Source organism: Amblyraja radiata, chromosome 11 (assembly GCF_010909765.2).
Source record: "Amblyraja radiata isolate CabotCenter1 chromosome 11, sAmbRad1.1.pri, whole genome shotgun sequence".
In the NCBI taxonomy this organism is placed as follows: domain Eukaryota; kingdom Metazoa; phylum Chordata; class Chondrichthyes; order Rajiformes; family Rajidae; genus Amblyraja; species Amblyraja radiata.
This window is the reverse complement of record NC_045966.1, coordinates 60,574,984-60,599,866: the sequence shown is the minus strand read 5'-3', so window position 1 is coordinate 60,599,866 and position 24,883 is coordinate 60,574,984. Positions and strand designations below refer to the sequence as shown.

Below are 24,883 nucleotides of genomic sequence, written 5' to 3'. Positions count from 1 at the left end.
GTAATAGACAGGGTAAAGTAAGTTTCATGGTTAACTAAGTAGTTGCCAAAAGGCATGTGCCCTTCATCTCGAAAATGCAAAGAACACCAGGTAATCATGACATATCCTATAGGACTCAATATTCAATTTAAACCATAATGGTTGAATTCTGCAAGGAAAACCACAACAATCTGATCCGAATAGAAGAGTAATAAAAGCATTCATGTTAATTAATAAATCAAAGTGTAGATTAAGATCAATTAAATCAAAGAGTATGGCTTGAGCGAACAAGGACTTCTCTTGGTATTTCTAAATTTGAGGTATCAGCTTTGGATCAACTACATTACCACTGCTACAAACCCAGGGCTTTGCTGACTCAAATCTTCCTTTGGTGAAGCATTAAATGAAATTTAAGCTTAGTCGCAATTCAAAAATCTGCTTCCTCATCCCCTAAATGTTCCATGGTCTTCTTCTGCCATCAGTATAATCATCTTTAACCCTAGAATGTTCCAAGAACTTGGCTCTCCTGAAATGTTGACTTCCTTTTCCATGTACCTTGGATTTCCATCACCAACAACTGTCCAAGTGATAAATTCATCCTCTGCTCAGCATTTTGGGACAATAGAGGAACCAAAGCATTCAGAACTATGTGCAATACATGTCAAAGTGCAATTTCTGTCTTATCAAACTAGTGTCACACCTGAATAGTTCTTTGTGCTGTGCAAAATTGAGTCATACTAGAAGTCACAGGTCCACGTGGTAACAAATTACAGATACCATCTATTGCTAATTCTGTCTAGTAATAACACACATTCTGAATAGGCATGTTACACAATCCCATGAAAAGAAATAGAAAATGGCACACAAAGGCCCTGACCTGCTGAATCTGTGTTATCCACAACTTTAAATGGGGAAATAATTTACGTCTGCATCAATTACACGTTTTACTTATTCAATGCACACTAAAAAAGTAAGTTAACACCAGCACCTACACTCAGCAACTCAATGATTAGCCAAATTAAATTACGGCAGTAAGCAATGTACAGGACATTTCACCCAACCAATATTTACAATACTCCCCAGTTTTGTGTAATACACATGTCAACTTCAATAGTATCAGGGCTAACAATTGTAAATCTGGACTTTCTGATCTCTCTGCCTTACTCCTTTGACAGTTTCATGAAATACAACACAACAAATATTGTCTTACAAGAGTCAACACAAACTCTTCCAATCTGGCAGGAGTGTGCGCTGCCTGCATTTCCCCAGATGGGTTGTCCAATTCCTTTAAATAATTAAAAGTGTTATTACTTATAGATTAATAAGTTATGAACAATGTCACATCACAGCATATATTGTAAACTCCATTAGTTTCCCAAAGTTGTAATGTCTCATACCGCCCCACCACACAATATGATACCATTTCTTCAGGCTTGATAACCACAACTGTGTAAAACGTGGGGAGTCACTGGGGTACACGAGCTATTCGTGATCAGCAAGTGGTCCCGATCATTTCCTTCAAAAAGAACAGGTCGAGGGCTGAGACCTCACCCTTTGAATACCAAAGGTAGCTAATGGAAACTACACCCATATTTTCGGTTTATCCATTCTACAAAGCACAAATCTTTCACGATGTATTTGTTCTGCGTACTCAATCGTCTTCATTTGACATTTTCTCAGCTCGAGCAAGATTTAAGTGTGTGTGTGTATTAAAAAAAACGTGCAACCAGTAACGTGCAATGCCTGCATTTCGATAGTTTCGAAACACGAGCAGTACGTTGAAGGCTGGCAACATATGTTTCGACAAGTAGATAGGAACAAAGGTGACTAGGTCCCGAATGAAGTTGGCGCAAGGTAGCAGCTCTCACTCAGACCCATTTTAAAACAACTGGTTGCAATGGTGACCATCCATCCCTCCTCCCTCCCTCCACCCTTCCCGCCTCCTTGCCCCACGTCCCAGCTTTGCGGAGGGCAGGGGGGACGGCGCGGGTGGCTGGGGCCGGGGCTGCCTGCCTGTCCCTGTCCCCCCCACCCCACCACCACAGTGCGGCTCGGCGAGGGTGCGCTCACCCTCTGGCGGCCTCCAGGCTTTTGATGAGTTTCTTGATCTTCCAGATCTCCACGTTCCTGTCGGCTGCAGTCGGGTCGTCCGCCATTTTATTCAGGTGGTGCGGCTGCTCCAGCGGGGAGAGAGAGAGAGAGAGACGGGGAGTGAGAGACTGGCTCCCCTCACACACAATCACTCACACACACACAGACCGCCACCGAGCGTGCCGCAGCAGAGTGGGCCCCCTCGCCCCGGCTTGGCCGCTTCTCCCCCCTCGCTCCGGCTCCAGCTCCGGCCCCGCTCCCCCGCCCCTGACGTCAGGCACCGGCTCAGCGTGTGCGACAACCGCGCATGCATGGATCGCCCAACGTCACCGCCAGCAACCCCCCCGCCCATTCGCCACACCCGCCACCCGCCCGACCTCCCACCAACACCCTCCCCCATTGGCTCCGGTTCGCTCCCCCAACGCGCCTGCGCCAGCAGCCGGAAGTGGGCGGAGGGTGAGCCTGAGCATCATGGGAGTTGTAGTTCCACCACCTGTTTCCATTCTCCCGCTGTTGAAGAAGGAACTGCAGATGCTGCAAAATCGAAGGTAGACAAAAGTGTTGGAGAAACTCAGCGGGTGCAGCGGCATATATGGAGCGAAGAATATAGCCAACGGTTCGGGCCCAGTCTCCACAATAAGTAAAACGTGTAATTGATGCAGACCCAAATTATTTGCCCATTTAAAGTTGTGGATAATACAGATTCAACAGGTCAGGGCCTTTGTGTGCCATTTTCTATTTCTTTTCATGGGATTGTGTAACATGTCTATTCAGAATGTGTGTTATTACTAGACAGAATTAGCAATAGATGGTATCTGTAATTTGTCACCACGTGGACCTGTGATTTCTAGTATTACTCAATTTTGCACAGCACAAAGAACTGTTCAGGTATGATATTAGTTTGATAAGACAGAAATTGCACTTGGACATGTATTGCACATAGTTCTGAATGCGTTGGTTCCTCTATTGTCCCAAAATGCTCGGGCCGAAACGTTGCCTATTTCCTTCGCTCTATAGATGCTGCTGCACCCACTGAGTTTCTCCAGCACTTTTGTCTACCTTCCATTCTCCCGCTTCCTGGTTGTCATGTTCCGCAGTTTAAAGCGATATCCCTTGCTCCCTCTCCCCCAAAGCACAACAGAGACAGAGTACCCCCTAGTCCTCACCTTCTACCCCATCAGCCGTCGCATACAGCATATAATCCTCCAAATCTTCCGCCACCTCCAACGGGATCCCACCACTAGCCACGTTCTCCCATCTCCACCCCTTTCCGCCTTACGCAGAGACCGTTCCCTCCGCAACTCCCTGGTTGACTCATCCTTTCCCACCCAAACCACCCCCTCCCCAGGTACCTTCCCCTGCAACCGCAGAAGATGCAACACCTGTCCCCGTACCTCCTCCATCCACTCTGTCCAGGGACCCCGACAGTCCTTTCAGGTTAGGCAGGGGTTCACTTGCACCTCCTCCAACCTCATCTACTGTATCTGTTGTTCAAGATGTGGACTCTTATACATTGGCAAGACCAAACTCAGACTTGGTGATCATTTTGTGGAACACCTACCTGATCTACCAGTATTAAAACACATTTATACTCCCTGGCTTTTGACCATGCATGAGACTTTGCTCCTGCTTGTAGTGTTTTTTAATATTTCTTTATTCTGAATATCTTTACTTACTCCATCTTTTAACTGTTATTATTGGTGTGTATTAACTTTTTTGTCAATGATTAGTGATGTACAGCACTTTGTTGCAACTATGTTTGTTTTTAAAGTGCTCTATAAATAAAATTATTATTATTATTATTATTATCTCCCGGTTGCTGGACACTTAAATTCTCCTTCCCATTCCAATAATGACCTTTCTGTCCTCGGCCTCCTCCATTGTCAGAGTGAGGCTAAACGCAAATTGGAGGAACAGCATCTCATATTTCACTTGGGCAGCTTACAGCCCAGTGGATTTTGATTTCTCTCACTTCGGGTATCCCTGGCATTCTCTCTCTCTCTATCCCTCCCCCACCCAAGTCGTTTCTTATTTTCCCCCTACAAACAGCATACAATGGCCTGTTTCCTTTATCAATGTTACTTTTTTGCAAATCTTTCAATCTTTGTTGTTAATCTCTCCACATCACTGTCTATATCTCTCGTTTCCCTTATTCCTAACCAATCTGAAGAAGGGTCTCGAACCGAAATTTCATCCATTTCTTCTCACCAGAGATGCTGCCTGCCCTGCTGTTACTCCAGCTTTTTGTGTCGATCTGAAGAAGGGTTTCGGCCCGAAACGTCGCCTATTTCCTTCGCTCCATAGATGCTGCTGCACCCGCTGAGTTTCTCCAGCATTTTTGTGTACCTTCTGCAGTTCCTTCTTACACATTACATTATTGGTGTTGCCAAAGCACTTCTCCCCCCCCCCCCCCCCCCCCCCCCCATTGTCCTGTTGCCAAACCATGCTACCTGCTATAGAATCCTACCTGTTATAGAAACATATATAATATATATACTTGCCATGTTAAATTAATAATTTGAAATAATTATTTATACTAACTCAGCCAGCAAGACACAGAATTATCACCTAAAATAAAAGCACAGTGAACGTTGTAAAGATTCTTTGTGAGCAAGCCAGAGTTATGCAACACGGCAACAGGCTCTTTGGCTCAACACGTCCATGCCAACCATGGCCTTCAGATAATATGTTCATTTTAGATTAGTGAAGTAACCGAGTGGAATATCACCCTGAGCTGAGAAGTTTGTTTAGATGTGCTGAGAGATTTTTTTTCAGATTGCATGACAGTCTTTGCGCTATACTGCTGTTGTTTTAATCTTTCTCTTTATTGTTGTATTTATCACTACCATAAACTAGGTATGTTACAAAACTTACCTTCATCGGCGCTGCAGTTCTGCCACTGGCCGTGTGCGCGACTTTGGCGCCTTTGAGAGGGGGGCGGGTTTAAAATGCGTTTTTTCTCCAGCCTGTTCAAATCAATCTTTGTCAGGCTGTTTAGTTGCTGAAGAAAAATCGCTCCGACTGCCATTATATCAAGTTTATTAAAATTAGCGCTGGATAATTTGATAGCAGGAGTAAAATTAAAATCGTCTTCTAATGCCGTGAACGCCGACAACGGGACGGATCTCACGTACGGGACAGCTAAAGGTAAGCCGTTTATTTTACACTAGACCAAGTGCAGACCCGTTGAGTCTGTTCCCCCAACGTGCGGTTGTGGGGGGGGGGAGGCGGCATGCAGCGTCACACACACACTAACTATCCCCCCCGCACATGCTAATCACCCCCCTTGATTTGATATTAATATTATTAATTTGCTCCTTTTACCCCATAACCACCCTATCTACTGACGCGTAGAGAGGGAGAGGGGGGGGAGAGGAGAGGGGGGGGAGAGGAGAGGGGAGAGGAGAGGGGGGGAGAGAGAGGGAGAGAGAGGAGGGGGAGAGAGGAGGAGGGAGGAGGGAGAGGAGGGGGGGAGAGGAGAGGGGTGGTGATGAGGAGAGGGGGGGGAGAGAGAGAAAGCGAGAGAGGGGGGGAGAGAGAGGAGGGGGGGAGAGAGAGGAGGGGGGGAGAGAGAGAGATGATGCCTTTTTACTTCAACCCAAACAACCATTTGCAGGCAGTGCTTTTTTTCCTCAAACTAACCATATTTTCATTTTCAAACCACATTATGGGTACTCGCAGCTGTGGCGACATTTGTTCAGTGTTATTCAGAGCTCTGATTGAGGCACACCACTTGCAGAGACTGATTGAGGCACACCACTTGCAGAGACTGATTGAGGCACACCACTTCCTGGTTTTATAGTCCCTCCCCCTCCCTCCAGTAGGGGCAGCAGAGAGAATGGGGAATTTTGTAAAAACATTAATATCTCTGTCATTTTTGATCAACGGAAAGAATTCTCGGCACACATGCGGCGGAGGGGGGCTCTGAGCGAGGTGGCCAAAAATGACAGCCATAGGTGGCGGCGTTCTCTCGGAAATCGCAGCACAGAAGTCCAAAAGCGGTCAAGAACAGAGATTTAGTAATATAGATATAAACGTGCTTCTTAGGATGCCTTTAATCAAAATTTCACGTTGCGAAAATGTAATTATGTAAATATACGAACCGACAGTATTTTTCCTGCCGCTATGGGGTTTAAATTCACTGCAAAGCGCTACGTTCCAAACGATCGCGTTCCACAAAATCCCACTCGCAAGATGATTTAAATGGCCATTAATTTACGGGAATGAAACACTAAATTCCTTCCATTTGGCCTATAAATTCATGACAATGAGATTTAAAAACCATGTTATATTGTGAGTTCTTGTGTGAATGTTATTCGGACACTTAGGCTATTTAAAAAATGTTAACCTTTTCTTAAGAAATGGATAGATGTTTAGATCTAGTAATTGAATTTTGTAATTAGCTACAATTAGGTAACTAACTAATTATATGCTTTAATTTCAGGTAATCCAAGTAAGATTGTTTCATATTTGTTTCAGAATGCTTCGATCTATAATAACTGAAAATTTATTTCAGTTCTCTTAATTTTTAAGTCAATGGAGTTAAGTCAATAAAAAAGCAATAGGGAACAAGATGCTAATTTCCGAGTATGAAAATGGCCATAACTTTTTTAATACTGAAGATATGAAAGTGAATTAGGTGTCAAATTAAACTTCTTTTTATGCTTTATCTGATGGGATAAATTGCAGCTTTGATTTTTTAAATCTCAAAATTTTGTAACATTGCTGCATAAACTGTTCATCAGCTTCATGTGAAATATAAGAGAAGCATTAATAGGGTAGACGGTCAACTTTTTTTCTCAGGGTAGAACAATCAAAGGCTAGAGGGCATAGTTTTAAAGTGAGAGAGCAAAGATTAAATAGGATGTGCGAGGCAAGTATATTTACAGAGAGAGTGGTGTGTGCCTGGAGAGCTGTTGGTGGCAGACACAATGAGGCATTTAAGTGCTTTTAGATGAGCACATGGATTTGCAAGGAATTGAAGGCTATAACATACAGGCAGAGGAGGTAGACAAAAATGCTGGAAAAACTCAGCAGGTGAGGCAGCATCTATGGAGCGAAGGAATAGGCGTCATTTCGGGTCAAGACCCTTTTTCAGTCTCAACCCGAAACGTTGCCTATTCCTTCGCTCCATAGATGCTGCCTCACCCGCTGAGTTTCTCCAGCATTTTTGTCTACAATCGATTTTTCCAGCATCTGCAGTTCCTTCTTAAACATACAGAGATTAGTTTAACATGGCATCTTGTGGGCCAAAGGGCCTGTTTTTCTGCAGAACTGTTCTAAGAACATGGAATTCCATTGCACCCGGTGTATATGACAATAAACAAAATGTGTACGAAGGAACTGCAAATGCTGGTTTAAACCGAAGATAGACACAAAAAGCTGGAGTAACTCAACGGGTCAGATAGCATCTCTGGAGAAAAGGAATGGGTGATGTTTCGGGTCGAGACCCTTCTTCAGTCGCGACCCAAAGCATCACCTATTCCTTTTCTCCAGATATACTATCTGACCATCTGAGTTACTCCAGCTTTTTGTGCCTATTGACATTAAACAAATCTAATTATCTTGATGCCCCAGGAGAGAAATTTTTAAATGTGTGAATATTATCCCTATCCACCACAGTAGTAGGTGTGGTATTTGCTTGGGCGAGGGTAGGGTGGGGCCTCAACTCCTGTTCTCCTGAAACAGACAATCTTAAACAAAATTTCAGAGCAAAGACAAGCAGCATTGCAAATGTCTTTCCAATGAACTGGTCAAAATGTTTGAAAGATGCATGAACACTGAGCGTTAAAGAAACCTAAACTATATTGAGCATGATTTTACATGGATAAAACGTCTGCTGAATACCAGTAGAATAAATGAGAATTTATTGTGGGCTCCATGATACATCCAATCTTCAAATCCTTTTATTCTGCTTGATGAAAAATATGAAACAATCTCATGCTTCCTCCATGATGTTAGGCCCCGACGCGAGGGAGAACAAAGAAGGGAAGAGATTGAACTTTTTTTCGCCTTCCATCACAGTGAGGAATGTGGAGGAGTCACTGTGGTGCTTGTTTATGTTAAGATGTATTTTGTGTGTTCTGTTGCTTTTTATTGGTAAGACTGTATGGCAAATCAAATTCCTCGTATGTTGCAAAACATATTCGGCTAATAAAGTATGATTATGATGATGATTATGATAAAGCAGATATTAAACTGCAAATTTGGGGAAATGCTGACAGAGCATTGCTTTTTCATATTTGAAAGATGAGTTTGAGGCAATTTATGTCACTTGTTTAGTCTGACATCATAAGTACACTGACATTAGAAAAAACTGACACTGAAAGATGCTCTGTAACTCCAACTCTTGCTTTCTTTGTTTGTTGTCTTGCTTTGGCTATTTCCAAATGCTTGAATGTCACAAGCATTGTGATTAGTTATTGTAATTTGCAAGATCAATGTGGTTACCATTTTTCTATAACCTTTCAGTTCTCCAAAAGATGGTCAGGTTTATGGCTGTCTAGAAGTATCCATTTTACTTTATTTCCATAATTCTGACATGGATCCTGACCAAATGTGTTCAACTCCTTACTCCTCACTAAAAGCATTATTCTCGCCTAATTTTGTTTACCAAAACACGAGGATTAATGTAGACTTTAGTGTAAATCCAAGGTATACTCACTGCAATATAAACATAGTTCCAATATTTAAATGAAGTTATTGAGCATTCTGGACAAAAGGGGAGCAGACAAAATAGATTGGTTGTGAGGGTCCTTGCAGTCTTTTAATCTGCCAACTCTCTGTGACAAAGAATGGCTAATTCCCCTGGAACCAGATGTGAAGTAATCACAATAGGTAGACTGACAGAGACACAAGAGACTGCACATGATATAATCTGTCGGCAAACTGGAGGAACAGCACTTCATATTCAGACTGGGAATATATTGAGTCTATAACCCAATAATGCAAACACTATATTCTCCAATTTCAAGTAATCCGTCCCCATTCCTATCTCTCTCCTTCTATCCACCAACGCCCACCTAAACACCCATTTCTTTCCAAACCCCTAACCAGCTCCCTGTTACCCAGTTACTTTTCCCTTCGCCCCCACCTGATTCCATCTATCATCCATACTCTCAACCTACTTGGTCCACCATTCCTCCTCTCACTGCTCCCTTCTGCCCACTATCCCTCCCTTTTCTAGTTCCATGAATCAACTTTTATTATCAGATATCATCACCTGCAGCCATTGTTTACTCGTCACTGCCACCCTTTCCTCTCACATTGGTCTTTCAAATCCTTCTCACCAGGATCCACCTGTCACTTGACAGCTCCTGTCTCACCCCTTTCCCTGTGTAGTAAGGAACAGCAGATGCTGGTTCCTTGCACCGCCTCCGACCTCATGTACTGTATCTGCTGTTCCAGGTGTGGACTCCTCTATATCGGCGAGACCAAGCGCAGGCTCAGCAATTGTTTCGCTGAACAACTCTGCTCAGTCCGCCTAAACCTACCCGATCTCCTGGTTACTAAACACTAAGTCCCCCTCCCATTCCCACACTGACCTCTCTGTCCTGGCCCTCTTCCATTGTCAGAGTGAGGTCCAGTACAAATTGGAGAAACAGCACCTCATATTTCGCTTGGGAAGCTTACACCCCAGCAGTATGAATATTGACTTCTCTAACTTCAAGTAACCCTTGCTTTCCCTCTCTCTCCATTCCTCCCCCTTCCCGGTTCTCCGACCAGTCTGGCTGTCCCTGATTACATTTTATCCGTGTGCTTTGTTGTCATCTTCTCCTAGCTAACACATTTTCCTTGATCCCCTTTGATGTCTTGTTCTCACATCTTACACTTCCTTATTTGCTTGGGCGAGGCTAGGGTGGGGGCCTCAACTCCGTCTCCCCACCCCCTGACTTTCAGTCTGAAGAAGGGTCTCGAACCGAAACGTCACCCATTTCTTCTATCCAGAGATGCTGCCTGTCCCACTGAATTACTCCAGCATTTTGTGTCTATCACACCTTTCCTCATCTCTTTACACCTCCAAACGTCTCAACCCCAAACATCAACCATCCCTTTGCCTCCATAGATGCTGTCTGACCCATATGTTTTGTTTTCCTATAAAACTGCAGATGCTGATTATCTGAAACAAAAATAGAATGCTGGAAAATTACAACAGATCGAGCAGCATCTACTGATAGACAATGAGAGAATAACTCTGTCTCTCTCTCCACAGATACAGCCAGACTTGCTAAGTATCTCCACCATTCTCTGTTATTGTTTATGGAGAATTGGGCCGGGCAGCATTGAGAAAGAATGAGTTCGCTGTTTCCCCCATTCATAATAGTTCCAACATAATGGTTCCTTGCACTTCCTCCAACCTCATCTACTGTATCTGCTGTCCAGGTATGGACTCCTATATATTGGCGAGACCGATATTGGTGACACACGAAATAAAGCCAAATGGCCACTACAGGCAGATCTGGCAAACTGGTCATAAGAGAAGAATATTGGAAAATATCATTAAAAAATACATAGAAGAAACTAAATTCTATATTAGTTTTTGTTTTTATGATATCAAAGATCCTGATCACATTAATCTACTGTCCTTTACCCCAAAAACCAATGTAATCAGGAACATGGGAAACAACGGACTGCAGATGTTATCCTCTTGAGCAGAAAACAAACTACTAGAAAAACGTAGCAGGTCAGACAGCATCTGTGGAGAGAAATGGACAGACGATTCAGATTGGGAACATATTTTGGTTCCCAACTAGAAATGTCATCTATCCATTTCCTTCTACAAATATTGTCTGACCTCATGAGTTTGTCCAGCAGTTAAAAAAAAATGGAATACTGACATTACTAAATGGATGTGAAAGAGAATAGAATACTAGTGTTGGCAAGGCATGGTGGCGTAGTTCCGATCTATCATTTTATCTACATTGGTTTCTATTGACTGCCAAACAGTCAGCAGCTCATTTTTTTTAAATTATCTTCCTTATTTTCAAAGTCCTCTACCTTTCTTGCTTCAAATTATATCCAGATCCGAATGTCAACACTTCTGTGCTTTTCCAGTTATAATCTACATGTAACAAAGTTTTCACTGAGTCTGGCCTCTAAATTATGGAATTCCATTCCTTAACCTCTTCATGTCTCTCTCCCCCTTTCAGACATCCCTATAATCCAATACTTTCATAATTTATTGATGCAACATACTGGTAGCATTCGAAAGAATTTGAATTTATCCTTGCATATCTGGAAACCGATATCCCAATGTGATAAAGGATGACAGATTAGCTGAGATCATGGTAGAGGTGGGCCACGTTACAAGAGGTGGACAGAGGCAAATATTTTGATGGGATGGGCAAAAAATAGGGTCAACTCAAGACAACACAGAATGCTAAGGTTGTGAATAGTTCACACCGATCTGAGAATTTTCTATCAGTGCAAGCAGAATGAACTCAATGTCGGGTACAGCTGATAACTTTCTTTCCTTATCCAAGAACAGAGAACAAAAATGGCAACCCAACTGGAGTTATCATCAGTTAGCATCAAGTTAACATCAAGCCCAGCACAGGTTAAAACATTAACCCATCTTCCTAATGTCAGGTTTACATCTACTATGCTTTTTATCTTGTAAGGGACCTCACTGGACATAAACATGACCTCACAGTGGTCACTGTGATGCTATTCCTCTATAACATCCCCAGCTGCACAGAAATGATCATTGTCTTTTTGGCAATGAGCCGAAACTCACCTCTACAAAGTTGCTTCCTTGGCACTTCGAAAATTTTACCTTAGAAAATGAGTCTTCCCAATTTTCAAATCAGCTGGCAGTGAGCCAAACAAACGTTGTTGCTTCAGTGGACTTTACGCACAGTTGTTCCTCTCAAACATAAAAGTCATGCCGACTTGACTTTTTTGAGAATATCGGGTGCTCCTCACCACTGACATTTATATTAACTCCAGTGATAGGTTGACATCCTAGTATACTTCATGGCTGCTTATAGCGGGACAACACACATTGAAAACTAAGAGATTGTGATATCATCTCTACAGAATAATAGTCACATGATTGGCAGTGGTAATTAAGTTGAATTTTAAATTTGGAAAAGTAAACATTTTATTGGCGATAGGATTAACCCTTCATTAGGTGTAAATGGCATGTCAGCAATAACAACTAGCATTTATATCATTCCTTCTGTTCGGATGCACCACCAAATGTTTGGTCAGGGTTAAGAAGGCTGACAAAAAAAAGATGTAGGGAGGGAATTTCAGATGATTTACCCAAGGCAGTTAACCAACAATGTTAGGGCACTAAACATCCAGGAGCATTGACATATGGTGGCTCAATAGACTCAGAGACATTCCAGGGCAGGGAAAAGAAAGAAGGGTTTCAATTAGAGCAGAACAGAAAAATGAGGATTTAAAAACTAGAAACAATTGAATATGACAGCTGATAAACATGGTACAAGGGATGCAAATAAAAGTTTAAACAAATACTGAACATACTCAGTGTTTCAGGCAGCATCTGTATCAGAGAATTTCTAATGAGGTTACAGATCGATGACCATCACTAGAACCAGCCACAAACTGAAAAGGCTGGTAATTTATAATTGTTGAATGTAGTGTCCTGAAGATTGTAATATTGTGCAAATGAATAAGAGTGACAGAGCTTAAAAGAACTAAATATTGACCAGGCTCAGAGATAGAAGACTGGCTTGGTTAACGATTACATAACCAAATCCAGAAATGAAACATGCATGCATGAAGTCTAAGATGGGCTGAAATGGGCCCAGAAACAAGAACCGAAACAGAGGTGGAAGCAGATGGAGTACTCAGTTCATGATTGAATAAACTAAGACAAACTGCTGAAAATTGTTATGACATCTGGGTGAACCTCAGAATAATAAAAGGAAAATTGGGTACCTACAAATCAATGATTTTTCAATAAACAAGGAAATAGGGTAAATGAAATGATATATGGAAAACGTGGTCACTCATTTTGATGGCAAAAATAGAAAATAATTGATGATCAGAAGCTGGGTTTCCTTGAATACAAACCACTCAAAATTAACATGCAGATACAGCAAACAATTCGGAAGGCAAGTCGGATGGATGGTGGCTTTTATTGCAAAAGGAATTTGAGTACAAGTATAAATATGAATGACCAGGATTCTGCGTGATAGTACAGAGGCAACATTCAGAGCATTCTGCACAGGTTTGACCTCCTTATTTGAGCAAGACAGAGGGAATATAACAAATGTACGGTTGATTTCGCAAAAGGGGCTGGCGGTGTTATCCCATGAGGAAGGATTAAACAGAGTACATTAGAGATTAGGTGATTTTATTCACATACTCAAAGTTCTTAGTGGGTGTGATGGGGTAGATCATGTTAACCAGGCTGGGCTGTCTCGAACAGAGGATTCTCAAAATAAGACAAAGGCCATTCCAAGCTGAGGTGATGAGATGTCTTCACCAAGAAGGTGGAGAATACCTGGAACGTTCTGCCAAAGGTGCTGGATTGAAACAGATAAGTTAGTGGCATTTAAGAGACTTTTGGATATACATCCCACAGGGAATGGAAGGATATGGGTTATGTGTAGATAAGTGATGGTCTTAGCTGTACTGTTCTATTTTAAAGTGCGGTCAAAGATCAGCCATGATCTTAATTAATGGTGGAGCAAATGCAAGAGGCTAAATGGCCACATAAGCTTTCACTTGTTTTTACAAAAGCACCCCCAACATGTATCACCAAATATCCTAAAACATAATGCATGCAAGGGACACAATCTGTTCAATCCAACCTCAAGGTTAGTGTTTTTGTGGATTTAAGCCCCATTCCTGTAACATTGGTACATTATTGGCGCAGTTGAGTATTGAAAAAATGTGGTCACTGCCACAGATGAGATGATATACCGTGAGCTCATTCTTCATATCCCATGGTACTAATCAAAGGATATAAGCAACATTCACCTGCTGTCATTGGCAACTTTTTTCTCTCAACCTACACAACAGAAAAACATGACATATTGTTATGTATTCCATTAATTCTTTGGAGAATTTGTTGCACGCATATCAATTCATTTCAAAAACAACATTTCATAACATCTGACTGGCTGTAAAATACTGCAGCATTGACTAATTAATAAACTGTACAAATAAATAACCAAAATGAATACATTTGGGTTTTCTCTTTAATCGGTTTTTATCTACGACAGTAGATTTAAAAAAAATTCAACATTCTTGTTACAATTGCGGATTTTTCTTCCGATGTATTTCCCCACTGGAAAATTGGAGTAAATTTAAATGTATTTAAAACTAAGTTTAGAAAATCAAAATGTTTGAGTGCTTCACAGATGTTTCAAAAGGAATGCAACAGAATGTAGACATATAGAAAACATGTATTGATATTATCTCGAATGGGCCAAAACATAAATGACCCTGGTGTAGATCCTGGGACTTTCAAAAAGCTTTGACAATGGGCCAGGATAAAATGCTCTCTGACGGTTAGATGATGCAACTTTCAAAAGGCGGGTTTTCATGATGCACATATTGATTAGCAGCTCTGACAACCAATCAGAGAAATTAGGAACCTAATCTGAGCTTCCATGCCTCTGGGAACAAGGAAAACATGCAAAGGATTCAAATGAAGACTGAAAGATTTGATGAAAAATAAATAGTTACAGAAACTTGAGCACCCTGCAGAAAAGGTCTGTGAGGGGATAGTTACCAGAGAAGAGACAATAATCTTTATAATAGTATGCCAACACATTGATAGCCAACAAGTAGCAACTATTTATGTAGGAAGGAACTGCAGATGCTCGCTTAAACCGAAGATAGACACAAAAAGCTGTAGTAACTCAGTGGGTCAGACAGTATTTTGGGAGAAAGGTAATATGGTTATGGGGAGAAGGCAGGATAATGGGGTTAGGGAGAGATAGATCAGTTATGATTGAATGGCGGAGTAGACTTGATGGGCCGAATGGCCTAATTCTACTCCTATCACCTATGATCTTATGAATAGGTGACGTTTTGGGTCAAGACCCTTCTTCAGAGTGAGATTCAGGGGAAAGGGAAAGGAGAGATATAGACGGTGATGTAGAGAGATATAGAACAAGAATGAAAGATATGCAAAAAAGTAACAATGAAAAAGGAAACAGGACATTGTTAGCTGTGGCCTCAGTGAGAATGAGTACAGACAATGAGACTCAACAAGATGACTTTGAAGCTCGTACGACTTGTATCGGGGAGGCATACAGAGAGAGGTGTCAGAGGTCAAATGCAAATTGGAGAAATAGAAATAGAAATACCCATCTCATATTTCGCTTGGGTAGCTTACAACCCAGTGGTATCAATATTAATTTATTTAACTTCAAATAACCCTTGCATTATGTTTACATATTCTGTTTTGCTGCAGCACGTAAGAATTTTATTGTCCTTTCTGGGACACATGACAATAAAACTCTCTTGACTCATGTCCTCTCTCTCCATCCTTCCACCACCCAAGTCCTTTTTCCTTTTCTCCACAGATGCTGTCTGACCCGCTGAGTTATTGCAGCTTTTTGTGTCTATCTTAAGTAGCATCCATTTATTACAATATCTTTGGTAGTATTATTTACTAATTAAATTAATTGAGGCAGGGGGTCTTAAAACTCATCTCTGTTCAGGATGCACCAGTAACTTGGAGGGAATGTTTATGCACTCACAAGTTTTATTGTGTCAATGGCAGAGCTAACATTTATTGCCTTTGAACAAATAGCGCTGTGAGTCGGCTGCCTCGCCTCCAGCGGGTTCGTTGTTTTGACTTTTTTTGTTTTTTTAGTATGTCCAAAAGTATGTCTTAATGTTTCTCTGTATGTCTTGTGTGGGGGTGGTGGAGGGGGAATAGAGGGAAACTGTTTTCAGGCGCCTACCATGATGGAGAGACTCCTTATCGCTTCTTCGTCCCCCTCCTCGCAGCCTTACAACTGGTTCGGTGCGGCCTTTCCCGGAGTCGGACCAGAGCTTCAGCGGCGGCGCAGCGGGGAGTTTAACATCGCGGACCCCCTTGCCAGGGGTCGTAGGAGAAGAGCTCTGACCGCTGGCCTGCGGCCTACAACATCTTGGAGCCTCGGTCTGTGGAGCATCTGGCGGCGGTCGTGGAACGGGCGATCCCTCGCCGGGGATCGCCGGAGAAGAGCTCCGACCGCCGGCCTGCGGTCTACAACATCTGGAAGTGGCGGTCTCCGGTAAGGGGGTGGCCTATTTGGGTGCTTTTGGGTGTGCTCGACCTGTCCCGACGTCGGCGTTCCAACCATCCCGACCAGACGGCCTGAACATCGGGCCGTCCGTAGTGGCGACTACGGAGGGTCAGGGCCCCGAGCACGGATGAACAAGGGAAGAGCAGGAGGACTGTCTGAACTGTATTGCCTTCCGCCACAGTGAAGAATGCTATGGTGGATGTCTGTTGAATCATGTTGTGTATTATGTCCTTTTTTAATTGCAACGCTGCATGGTAAATTCATTTCACTGCACCTTATCGTGCACATGACAAATAAATTTGAACTTGAACAGAGCTAATTTGCAGAGCCATTTCAGTGGGATGTTTAAAGAAAATCCACATAGCGTTGAGGGCCTGGAACCACATAAGTAAGAATAATTGATTTCCTTTCGCAAGGTGTATTGGTTAACTAAAGGAAATTTATAATATTCCAGGAATTTTGTGGTATCATTACTGAGTAATCTTTTCCTTAAATCCTGGTGGATTTCCTTTAAATCCACCAGTTACCATGGTGGTACTCGAACCTGTGTCGCAAGATCATTAGTCCAAGATTATAGATTGCTTATCAGGTAACATATTTAAAAGTAAAAGTCATTATAATCTTATTATCCTTTTCATAGACAGTAAAATTATTTATTATGGAAGACCAAAAAGAACAAACTTTATAGGGATTTTCCACCTGGTTCACCCCCACCTCCATTCCCAAGTAGGTGTCTGTGAAGGATCATGAAAAAAAAGTGTTTATTTTTTAACTCTTTAAAGCTGGCATAAAAGAAGTGTCTTTTCAAGGCAAACAGTGGGAAGTTTGGAGTGGGGGACAAAACAATGAATATTAGGCTTTGATAGTTAAATCCGTAGCCCCAGCATGAATTAAACAAATCTGGAAACATATTCCGATCTAAAAGAAAACAGGTTCTATTTCCAATAGACTAGATAGAGGGAGAAAGGGCTACTATTTTAGAAAAAAAGACACAAAGAGCTGGAGTAACTCAGCGGGCCAGGCGGCATCTCTGGAGAACATTCATAAGTGACATTTCAGGTCAGGTTCCTTTTTCAGTCTGAAGAAGGGTTCTGACTCGAAACGTCAGCTATCCATATTCTCCTGACCCACTGAGTTACTCCAGCACTTTCTTGTTAGAAACAGCATCTGCAGTTCCTTGTATCAGAAATTTTAGGTCAGATTTGCCAGTTGTGGTCATCAGGCATCACGTGGAGCAAATTGAAGGAGATGATATTTAAATCGGCAAGTAGAGATTCAAGTTATCAGCAGGTAAAATGGATTAACTCAATTCCAGATGCCAGGAAGAATGGCTAAGACCTCTGGTGAAGGAGGCTCATTAATCTGACAGCACAACAACTAATACCATTGCCCAGGGGAAGGCAATGAGCGATCTCTAACCAGCCAATACGAATAATAAGGTTGTATCAGTTGTGGGAAAATTACTCACTACAATCACAAGCACAAACATATTCAATCAACTGGCAATCTAATACTATTAACGACAGCTCTCCAGTGAATATGATTCTAAATTAGTCCATTAGAAAATTAAGTCAATCCCAGACACCAATCTCAGTGATAAATTGATAATCAGCACTCAGTTTAACACAGGCCTTGTGACATAATTGATGTGGCTTTGTAACCTTCCTCATTTATTTCTTAGTTAACCAAAGCTAATTACTAGCATATCCTAGGTTTATGTCATGACTAAATAGAATTCTGCAGCTAATACACAACTTGCTGTCTCTTATTTTATTTGTCAATAAGAGGGTTGATTGAATCACCGTGCAGCTTGGAGATTTTCATTATGGATTGGGAAATAAAGATCAAAATTAAAATAAACCAAACCGATGGACGAGATATTTCAGCAAGGCATCTTCCACTTAACAGTTAGTTTAGTTTAGAGATACACTGAGACCACACCGATTGGTGATCTCCACATATTAACACTATCCTACACACATTAGGGACAATTTACATTTATACCAAGCCAATTAACCAAGAAACCTGTATGTTTTTGGAGATCTCGGAGGGAACCCACGCGGTCACGGGGAGAAAGTACAGCACCCGTAGTGGGGATGGAACACGGGACTCCAGCGCTGTAAACACTGTAAGACAGCAACTCTACCGCTGCGCCACCAACACCATTTCCGAATGAAGTGAAGGTGCTAAGGATGTCTTATTCATTTCCATGGATTGATGGGGTACCAATCACATTGTTGGGAAATTACCTCTTTCGGTCTTTTCTATGACCTGTATATCCACACAATGATTTGTTCAACTACTTTTTGCCTTTGCTGAAATTCTGCAATAAACAAAAAATATTCTTGTTAACTTAATCAATTTCAAACCAACTTATAGTCAATGTTACTTATGAAATTAACATTTCCACTGGGAAAATAATTTCTTATACTTTTATGAACTAAAAACTAGCTCTTGTCACACTAGCAGAGGACATTTATTCACGGTGGAAGCGACCAGCATCAAGTACTGTGATCGGAGATCACAACATGCTCGAAAATGCAAGAAATACATTTCACACATTTAGGCAAAATGATACTTAAACTCGCATATTTCTCTCCAGATTGGGAAATTTCATGAAACGGACACACATTCTGATTTGCAGCCTTGTATAATAATACTTTACAGATGTATGCAAACTATTGAGAAAATTAAGGCTTTGGAAGCAAGATCGTACAGCTTAAGAGATAGACTGTTAATTTCTTGAAGATAGACACAACATGCTGGAGTAACTGGACAGGAGCATCTCTGGAGAGAAGGAACGGGTGACATTTCGGATCGAGGCCCTTCTTCAGACTGTGTGTCAGGGGAGAGGGAAACTAGATATGTAAAGATACAAAGAGCATGTAAGATGTGTAAAGGACAGATCAAAGTAGATGATAATCAAGGAAATGTACAAGGGTTCATTGTTTCCTGAGAGGAAGGTGACAACGAGGCAGACAAACAGTAAAATTAATCAGGAGAACAGTGAAACGAGTAGGTGAACTAGGGTGGGGAAGGGATGGAGAGAGAGGGAAAGTTAGAAAAATGAATATTCATACCGCTGGGTTCTAAGCTGCCCAAGTGAAATATGAGGTGTTGTTCCTCCAATTTGCATTGAGCCTCACTCTGACAGTGGAGGGGGCCCAGGCCAGAAAGGTCAACATGGAAATGGGAGGGGGGGTTAAAGTGTCTAGCAACCGAGAGATCGCGTAGGCCCAGGCGGACTGAGCGAGGTGTTCAGAGAAACGATCGCCCAGTCTACGCTTGGTTTCGGCGATATGTATAGTCCACACCTAGAACAGCAGATGTAGTAGATGAGGTTGGAGGAGGTGTAGGTGAACCTCTGCCTCAACTGAAAGGAATTTCTAGATATTGCTTTGTGCCTGTAAATTTCTCATTTTATTATCTGTACTGTTGAATTGTATGTGTTCACTGATAGAAAACTTTCCTTGTACTCCACCTTATTATCTGGCTACGTTAACATTATCCCAACTGAACTCAGCTGCTGCACCATACAGAACAATGGAATCCCAATAAATGATTGTGGCCGAGTTAATCCATCTCCACCCTGTCAAGAACAAGATCTATCAGGCCGCAGAAAAAGGACAATAGTATTAATCAGGACATAAAGTGCTGGAGTAGCTCAGCAGGTCAGGTAGGTTCTCTGGAGTACATGGATATTTTACCAGTTTGAAGAAGGGTCCTCACCCAAAATGTAACTTATCCATGTTCTCCAGAGATGCTGCCTGGACCGCTTAGTTACTGCAGCACTTTGTGACTTGTCAAGATTGTAGATTGGCTATTTTATACTAGCCAATTATAGTGCTTGTTAGTAGTAGCTCCGCCTAGTATGTGCTTTATAGTATCGAGAGCCCGCTTACGTTGGTTAGTAGCAGTAGCAGCTCGGAGCTGAAACATATGCAGAACCATGCTGTAAGTGATTTAATAAACATGTGTTGTATCTTAATGTGTGTTCGAGTCGAATCATTACATGGTGTCAGACAGTGAGTCTTGCCCACTCCGTCTATGTTTATCGGGTTTTATTTTATTTTGATCATTTTGTGGCCTTATTATCTCCATTATGGCAAATTTGTGTCGCCGTCCAAGCCCTCTGCTTTGATTCAGACATTGCTGAACGCTGGCAACTTTTCGAATGTGACTACACTCATTATGCTTGCATCGTTCATCATAATGACCCCCCTGATGTGTGTGCATCTGTTTTGCTTAACCTGGCGGGATCTGAGGCAATGAATCGTGCCGACAACTTCACTTTTGCGCCTGCTGTTTTGGATGACAACGGTCAGGTCCGTGTACCTGCTGAAACAATTGACGACCCAGTGGTTTTGCTCAGAAAGTTCAGAGAGCTGTGTGATATGCCTTAAAACTATATTAGTGAAAGAACCAAGTTCTATGCTCGTTTACAGCAGGTCGATGAACCTATTGAACGATTTATCAGCGAGCTGAAGGACTTGGCTGCACGCTGTCGATTTTGTGATTTACGCGATGAACTTACCCGTGACAAATTGGTTGGTGGAATGCTTGCTAGCAAGCTGAGAGGTGAGCTTCTTCGAAATACTGAATTAACCTTTGAACAAGCGGAACATGCCTGTCGTATTTCTGAGATAACTAGACTAAGTGGGACCCGTTGGGTCCCATGTTCACACAGGAGGGCTGGTCCCCCGACGCAATATTCCATCTCTTCACCAATTCCAATATTGGTGGTCAGTGGGGGGCTTTCTGGAGTGCTGGTATGGGTTCTTGGGGTGGCAGCTCAGTCCCTCAAGCCTGATCTGCTGGCAGTTCACTCACGGCTGATGGGCTGGCAGTAGACTCATGACTATTCCTTGAAATTCCATTTCAAGCAGGGTGCAAGGCCACCGAATTCAAGTGCAGTTTCATACCACTTTCAGCAGGATGCAAGGCCAGCAAATTCAGTGCAGTTTCATACCACTTCAAGCAGGATGCAAGGCCGCCAAATTCAAGTGCAGATTCATTCCACTTCAAGCAGGGTGCAAGGCCACCAAATTCAAATGCAGCTTCATACCATTTCATGCAGGGTGAAACCACCATAAAACCACACAAAACACCAAACTCACAGTTCAGTAGACATTCAGTGTGTTCAGTTGATTCACAGCTCAGACAGAGTCGTGACCTCTCCCTCCCCCATCATGCAGAGATTTAGCCACACCCACACTTCCGGGTTTTATTACCCCTCCCCCTCCCACCGGAAAAGGTGTGGCTTTCATGGCGTGATTGACAGGAGAGAGATTCTCAACATTTTTTAAACACTAATAACACTTTTATTTTTCATTGATGGGAAGAATTCTCTGCACCTGCTCAGCGTAGGGGGGACTGAGTAAGATGGCCAAAAATCACAGCCGTAACTGGTAGCGTTTTATTTAAAATCAATATACAGTGCAAACAGGAAGTGCATTTGCAGTAGTGCCTTTTAACTTCAAGCCAAAGCTCCCAAGCCACCATTTGCAGTAAGTAGTGCCTTTCAACTTCAAGCCACAATTTGCAGTAAGTAGTGCCTTTCAACTTCAAGCCAATGCACCCACGCCCCCATTTGCAGTAAGTAATGCCTTTTAAATTCAAGCCATTGCACCCAAGCCACCATTTGCAGTAAGTAGTGCCTTTCAACTTAAAGCCAAAGCACCCAAGCCACCATTTGCAGTAAGTAGTGCCTTTCAACTTAAAGCCAAAGCACCCAAGCCACCATTTGCAGTAAGTAGTGCCTTTCAACTTTAAACCAAAGCTCCCAAGCCACCATTTGCAGTAAGTAGTGCCTTTCAACTTCAAGCCAAAGCACCCAAGCCACCATTTGCAGTAAGTAGTGCCTGTCAACTTTAAACCAAAGCTCCCAAGCCACCATTTGCAGTAAGTAGTGCCTTTCAACTTCAAGCCAAAGCGCCCAAACAATCATTTGCAGGCAGTGCCTTTTTACTTCAAACAAACCATATTTTCATTTTCAAACCACATTAAGGGGACTCACAGTTGTGTAAACATTTGTTCAGTGTTATTCAGAGCTCAGAGAGACGTGACTCTTGGCTTCATCCATCTTGCAGAGACTGAGTGAGGCACACCACTTCCTGGTTTTATAGTCCCTCCCCCTCCCTCCAGCAGGGGCAGCAGAGAGAATGGTGAGTTTTTTAAAAACATTAATATCTCTGATTTTTCAGCGATGGGAAAAATCCTCCGCACCCGTAAGGCGGAGGGGGGTTCTGAGCGTGGTGGCCAAAAATGACGGCCGTAGGTGGCGCCGTTCTGTCGGAAATCGCAGCACGGTGAGCCAAAAGCAGTCACGATCAGAGTTTTAGTAATATAGATAGATGTCTCCCCACACTGATTCTGTGCCTATCAGTCCTCGCTCACAGCATAGCATTAATCTTACAGACTTCTCCTCTCGCAACCCCCGCACCGGGTCTGCTGCTCGTTGTCAAAATTGTAACTATTTCCATGCGAAGGGTCGACAGTTCTGTGTTGCCTACTTGAAAGCTTGCAATTTCTGTAAGAAATGAAACCATTTTGCTTGATGCTGCCGTTCCCGTGTGACTCCTGCAGCCTCAAGGACAAGCCTGCATCTGCTTCAACATGAGCTCATTGATAATGACTTCCAAGAGTCTGAGTTATCATCCCCCGCCCCGCTCTCAGACAGTCCAGATACCAGTTCTGCCATCCACTCCCTCCTCCCTTTGTCTAACGAGCTACTTGACCCTGAAGTAACCATGTTTGTGAATAGCAGGCCTCTTTTCGCCAAGGTGGACACTGGCGCAAAATGCAACATCATCTCATTAAAGGAGTTTAAAAAAACTCGGAATGCTGAACGTATAGATAAGGCCTCCGCAATGCTTCAGGCTTACGGGGGAGAAGTCCTGCACCCACTTGGAAAAGCTGATTTAAAGTGCACTGTAGATGAACAGACCCGCACCTTGCAGTTTTATATTGTCAAGGCAGATTCAGAGACTTTGCTCGGTATCAATGCATGCCACGACCTAGGCCTGGTTTACTTTCGATGCGCTGTCCACAAACTCTGCCTCACTGATGAGTCCACTCAGCAGCTACTCTCTAAAATTCACCTGTTTAACGATAAACTTGGCAAGTTGCCTTTCAAATATCATATTACTGTTGATCCCAAAGTCACTCCTGTGGTCCGAGCGCCACATCATGTCCCACATGTCATGCATGGCAGAGTACACACTGAACTCAAGCGCCTGGTCTCCATGGGTGTTATTGCTAAAGTCACTGACCCATCCGACTGGGTTTCCACTATGGTGGTTGCAACTAAGAAAAACAAGGAGGAGGGGACCGTGTGTGCATCAACCCCAGAGATCTTAACACTGCCATCAAACGCCCACATTACAGAGGAAGTCGCCGCACAGATTGGCAACGCAGCAGTATACTCTGTCCTGAATGCCAAAAGCTCTTTTTGGCAGATTCCACTAGACCCAGACTCGTCCAATCTCACTACGTTCGGCACCCCCTTTGGCCGCTACAAATTTCTAAGAATGCCCTTCGGCATCAACTCCGCTAGTGAGTTTTCCAGCGCACTATGGAACAATTGTTTGCAGAGTACCCATGCCCCATCATTGTTGATGATATTCTCGTCTACGGTCGCGACCTGGCTGAACATGACGCCAATTTGAAGAGAGTACTTGACCGTGCCAAAGACATTCAGCTTAAACTTAATCCCGTAATGTGCAGGTTTCGAGTTCCAGAGGTTACTTACGTCGGACATGTTTTTATCAGCGGCGGTCTCAGACCAGACCCGCTGAAAACTGCAGCTATCAACAAAATGCCGGTTCCTACTGACATCGTGAGCATACAATGCTTCCTCGGTATGGTTAACTACCTGGGAAAATGTATTCCCAACCTCAGCGACATATCGGCCCCCCCTGCGACAACTGACACACAAGGACGCGGCATGGTCCTGGTACCTGCAGCACCAAAGAGCTTTCGACACTCTCAAACTGCAGCTGGCTAGCGCACTTACCCTCGCCTACTTCGCTCTGGAGTTACCGGTAACGCTCACCTGCGATGCATCCAAGTACAGGCTAGGCGCAGCGTGCCTGCAGACCACTACCGACGGCGATTTCAAGCCCGATTCGTACGCATCTCGTACACTAACTGACACTGAACAGCGTTACGCCCAGATCGAAAAGGAACTGCTCGCAGTGGTCTTGGCCTCCACAAAATTCAAGGACTTCATCTTTGGTAAGTCTGTGACTATCGAGACTGACCACCGCTGGTCACCATTTTGAACAAACCGATCCACGCTGCTCCAGCACGCCTACAGCGGATGATGATGCAACTGCAGCGATTTGATTTCAACATCGTCTATAAGAAAGGCAAAGACATGTACATAGCAGACACGCTATCCAGAGCCCCGCACAAAACCAACGAACAACAACTCTCCGAACAGGGCAAATTCTCAGTCATGAAGGTCTCGTTTGTGCCAACTGATTCCTTAAGCAGCCTAGCTGAACACACGACTGCTGATGAGACTTTACAATTGCTGTCTGCAGTCATCCGGCGCGGCTGGCCTGATAAACAGCACAACACCCCGCTCG

General features: G+C 43.0%; 1 protein-coding gene across 2 annotated transcripts in view; it reads right to left on the bottom strand.

Annotated features, from left to right (window-relative positions):
* The window catches only part of etf1 (eukaryotic translation termination factor 1), a 49,552-nt gene extending 47,154 nt beyond the window's left edge, over nt 1–2,398 (bottom strand). Inside the window, exon 1 of one of the 2 annotated variants that reach the window (XM_033030001.1) lies at nt 2,050–2,398. In XM_033030001.1, coding sequence (XP_032885892.1) covers nt 2,050–2,135 — 86 coding nt within the window. In that variant the 5' untranslated portion in view covers nt 2,136–2,398. The remainder of the gene's footprint in view (nt 1–2,049) is intronic. The other variant, XM_033030002.1, reaches the window with a different exon arrangement.
* Between the last annotated feature and the right edge of the window lie 22,485 nt (nt 2,399–24,883).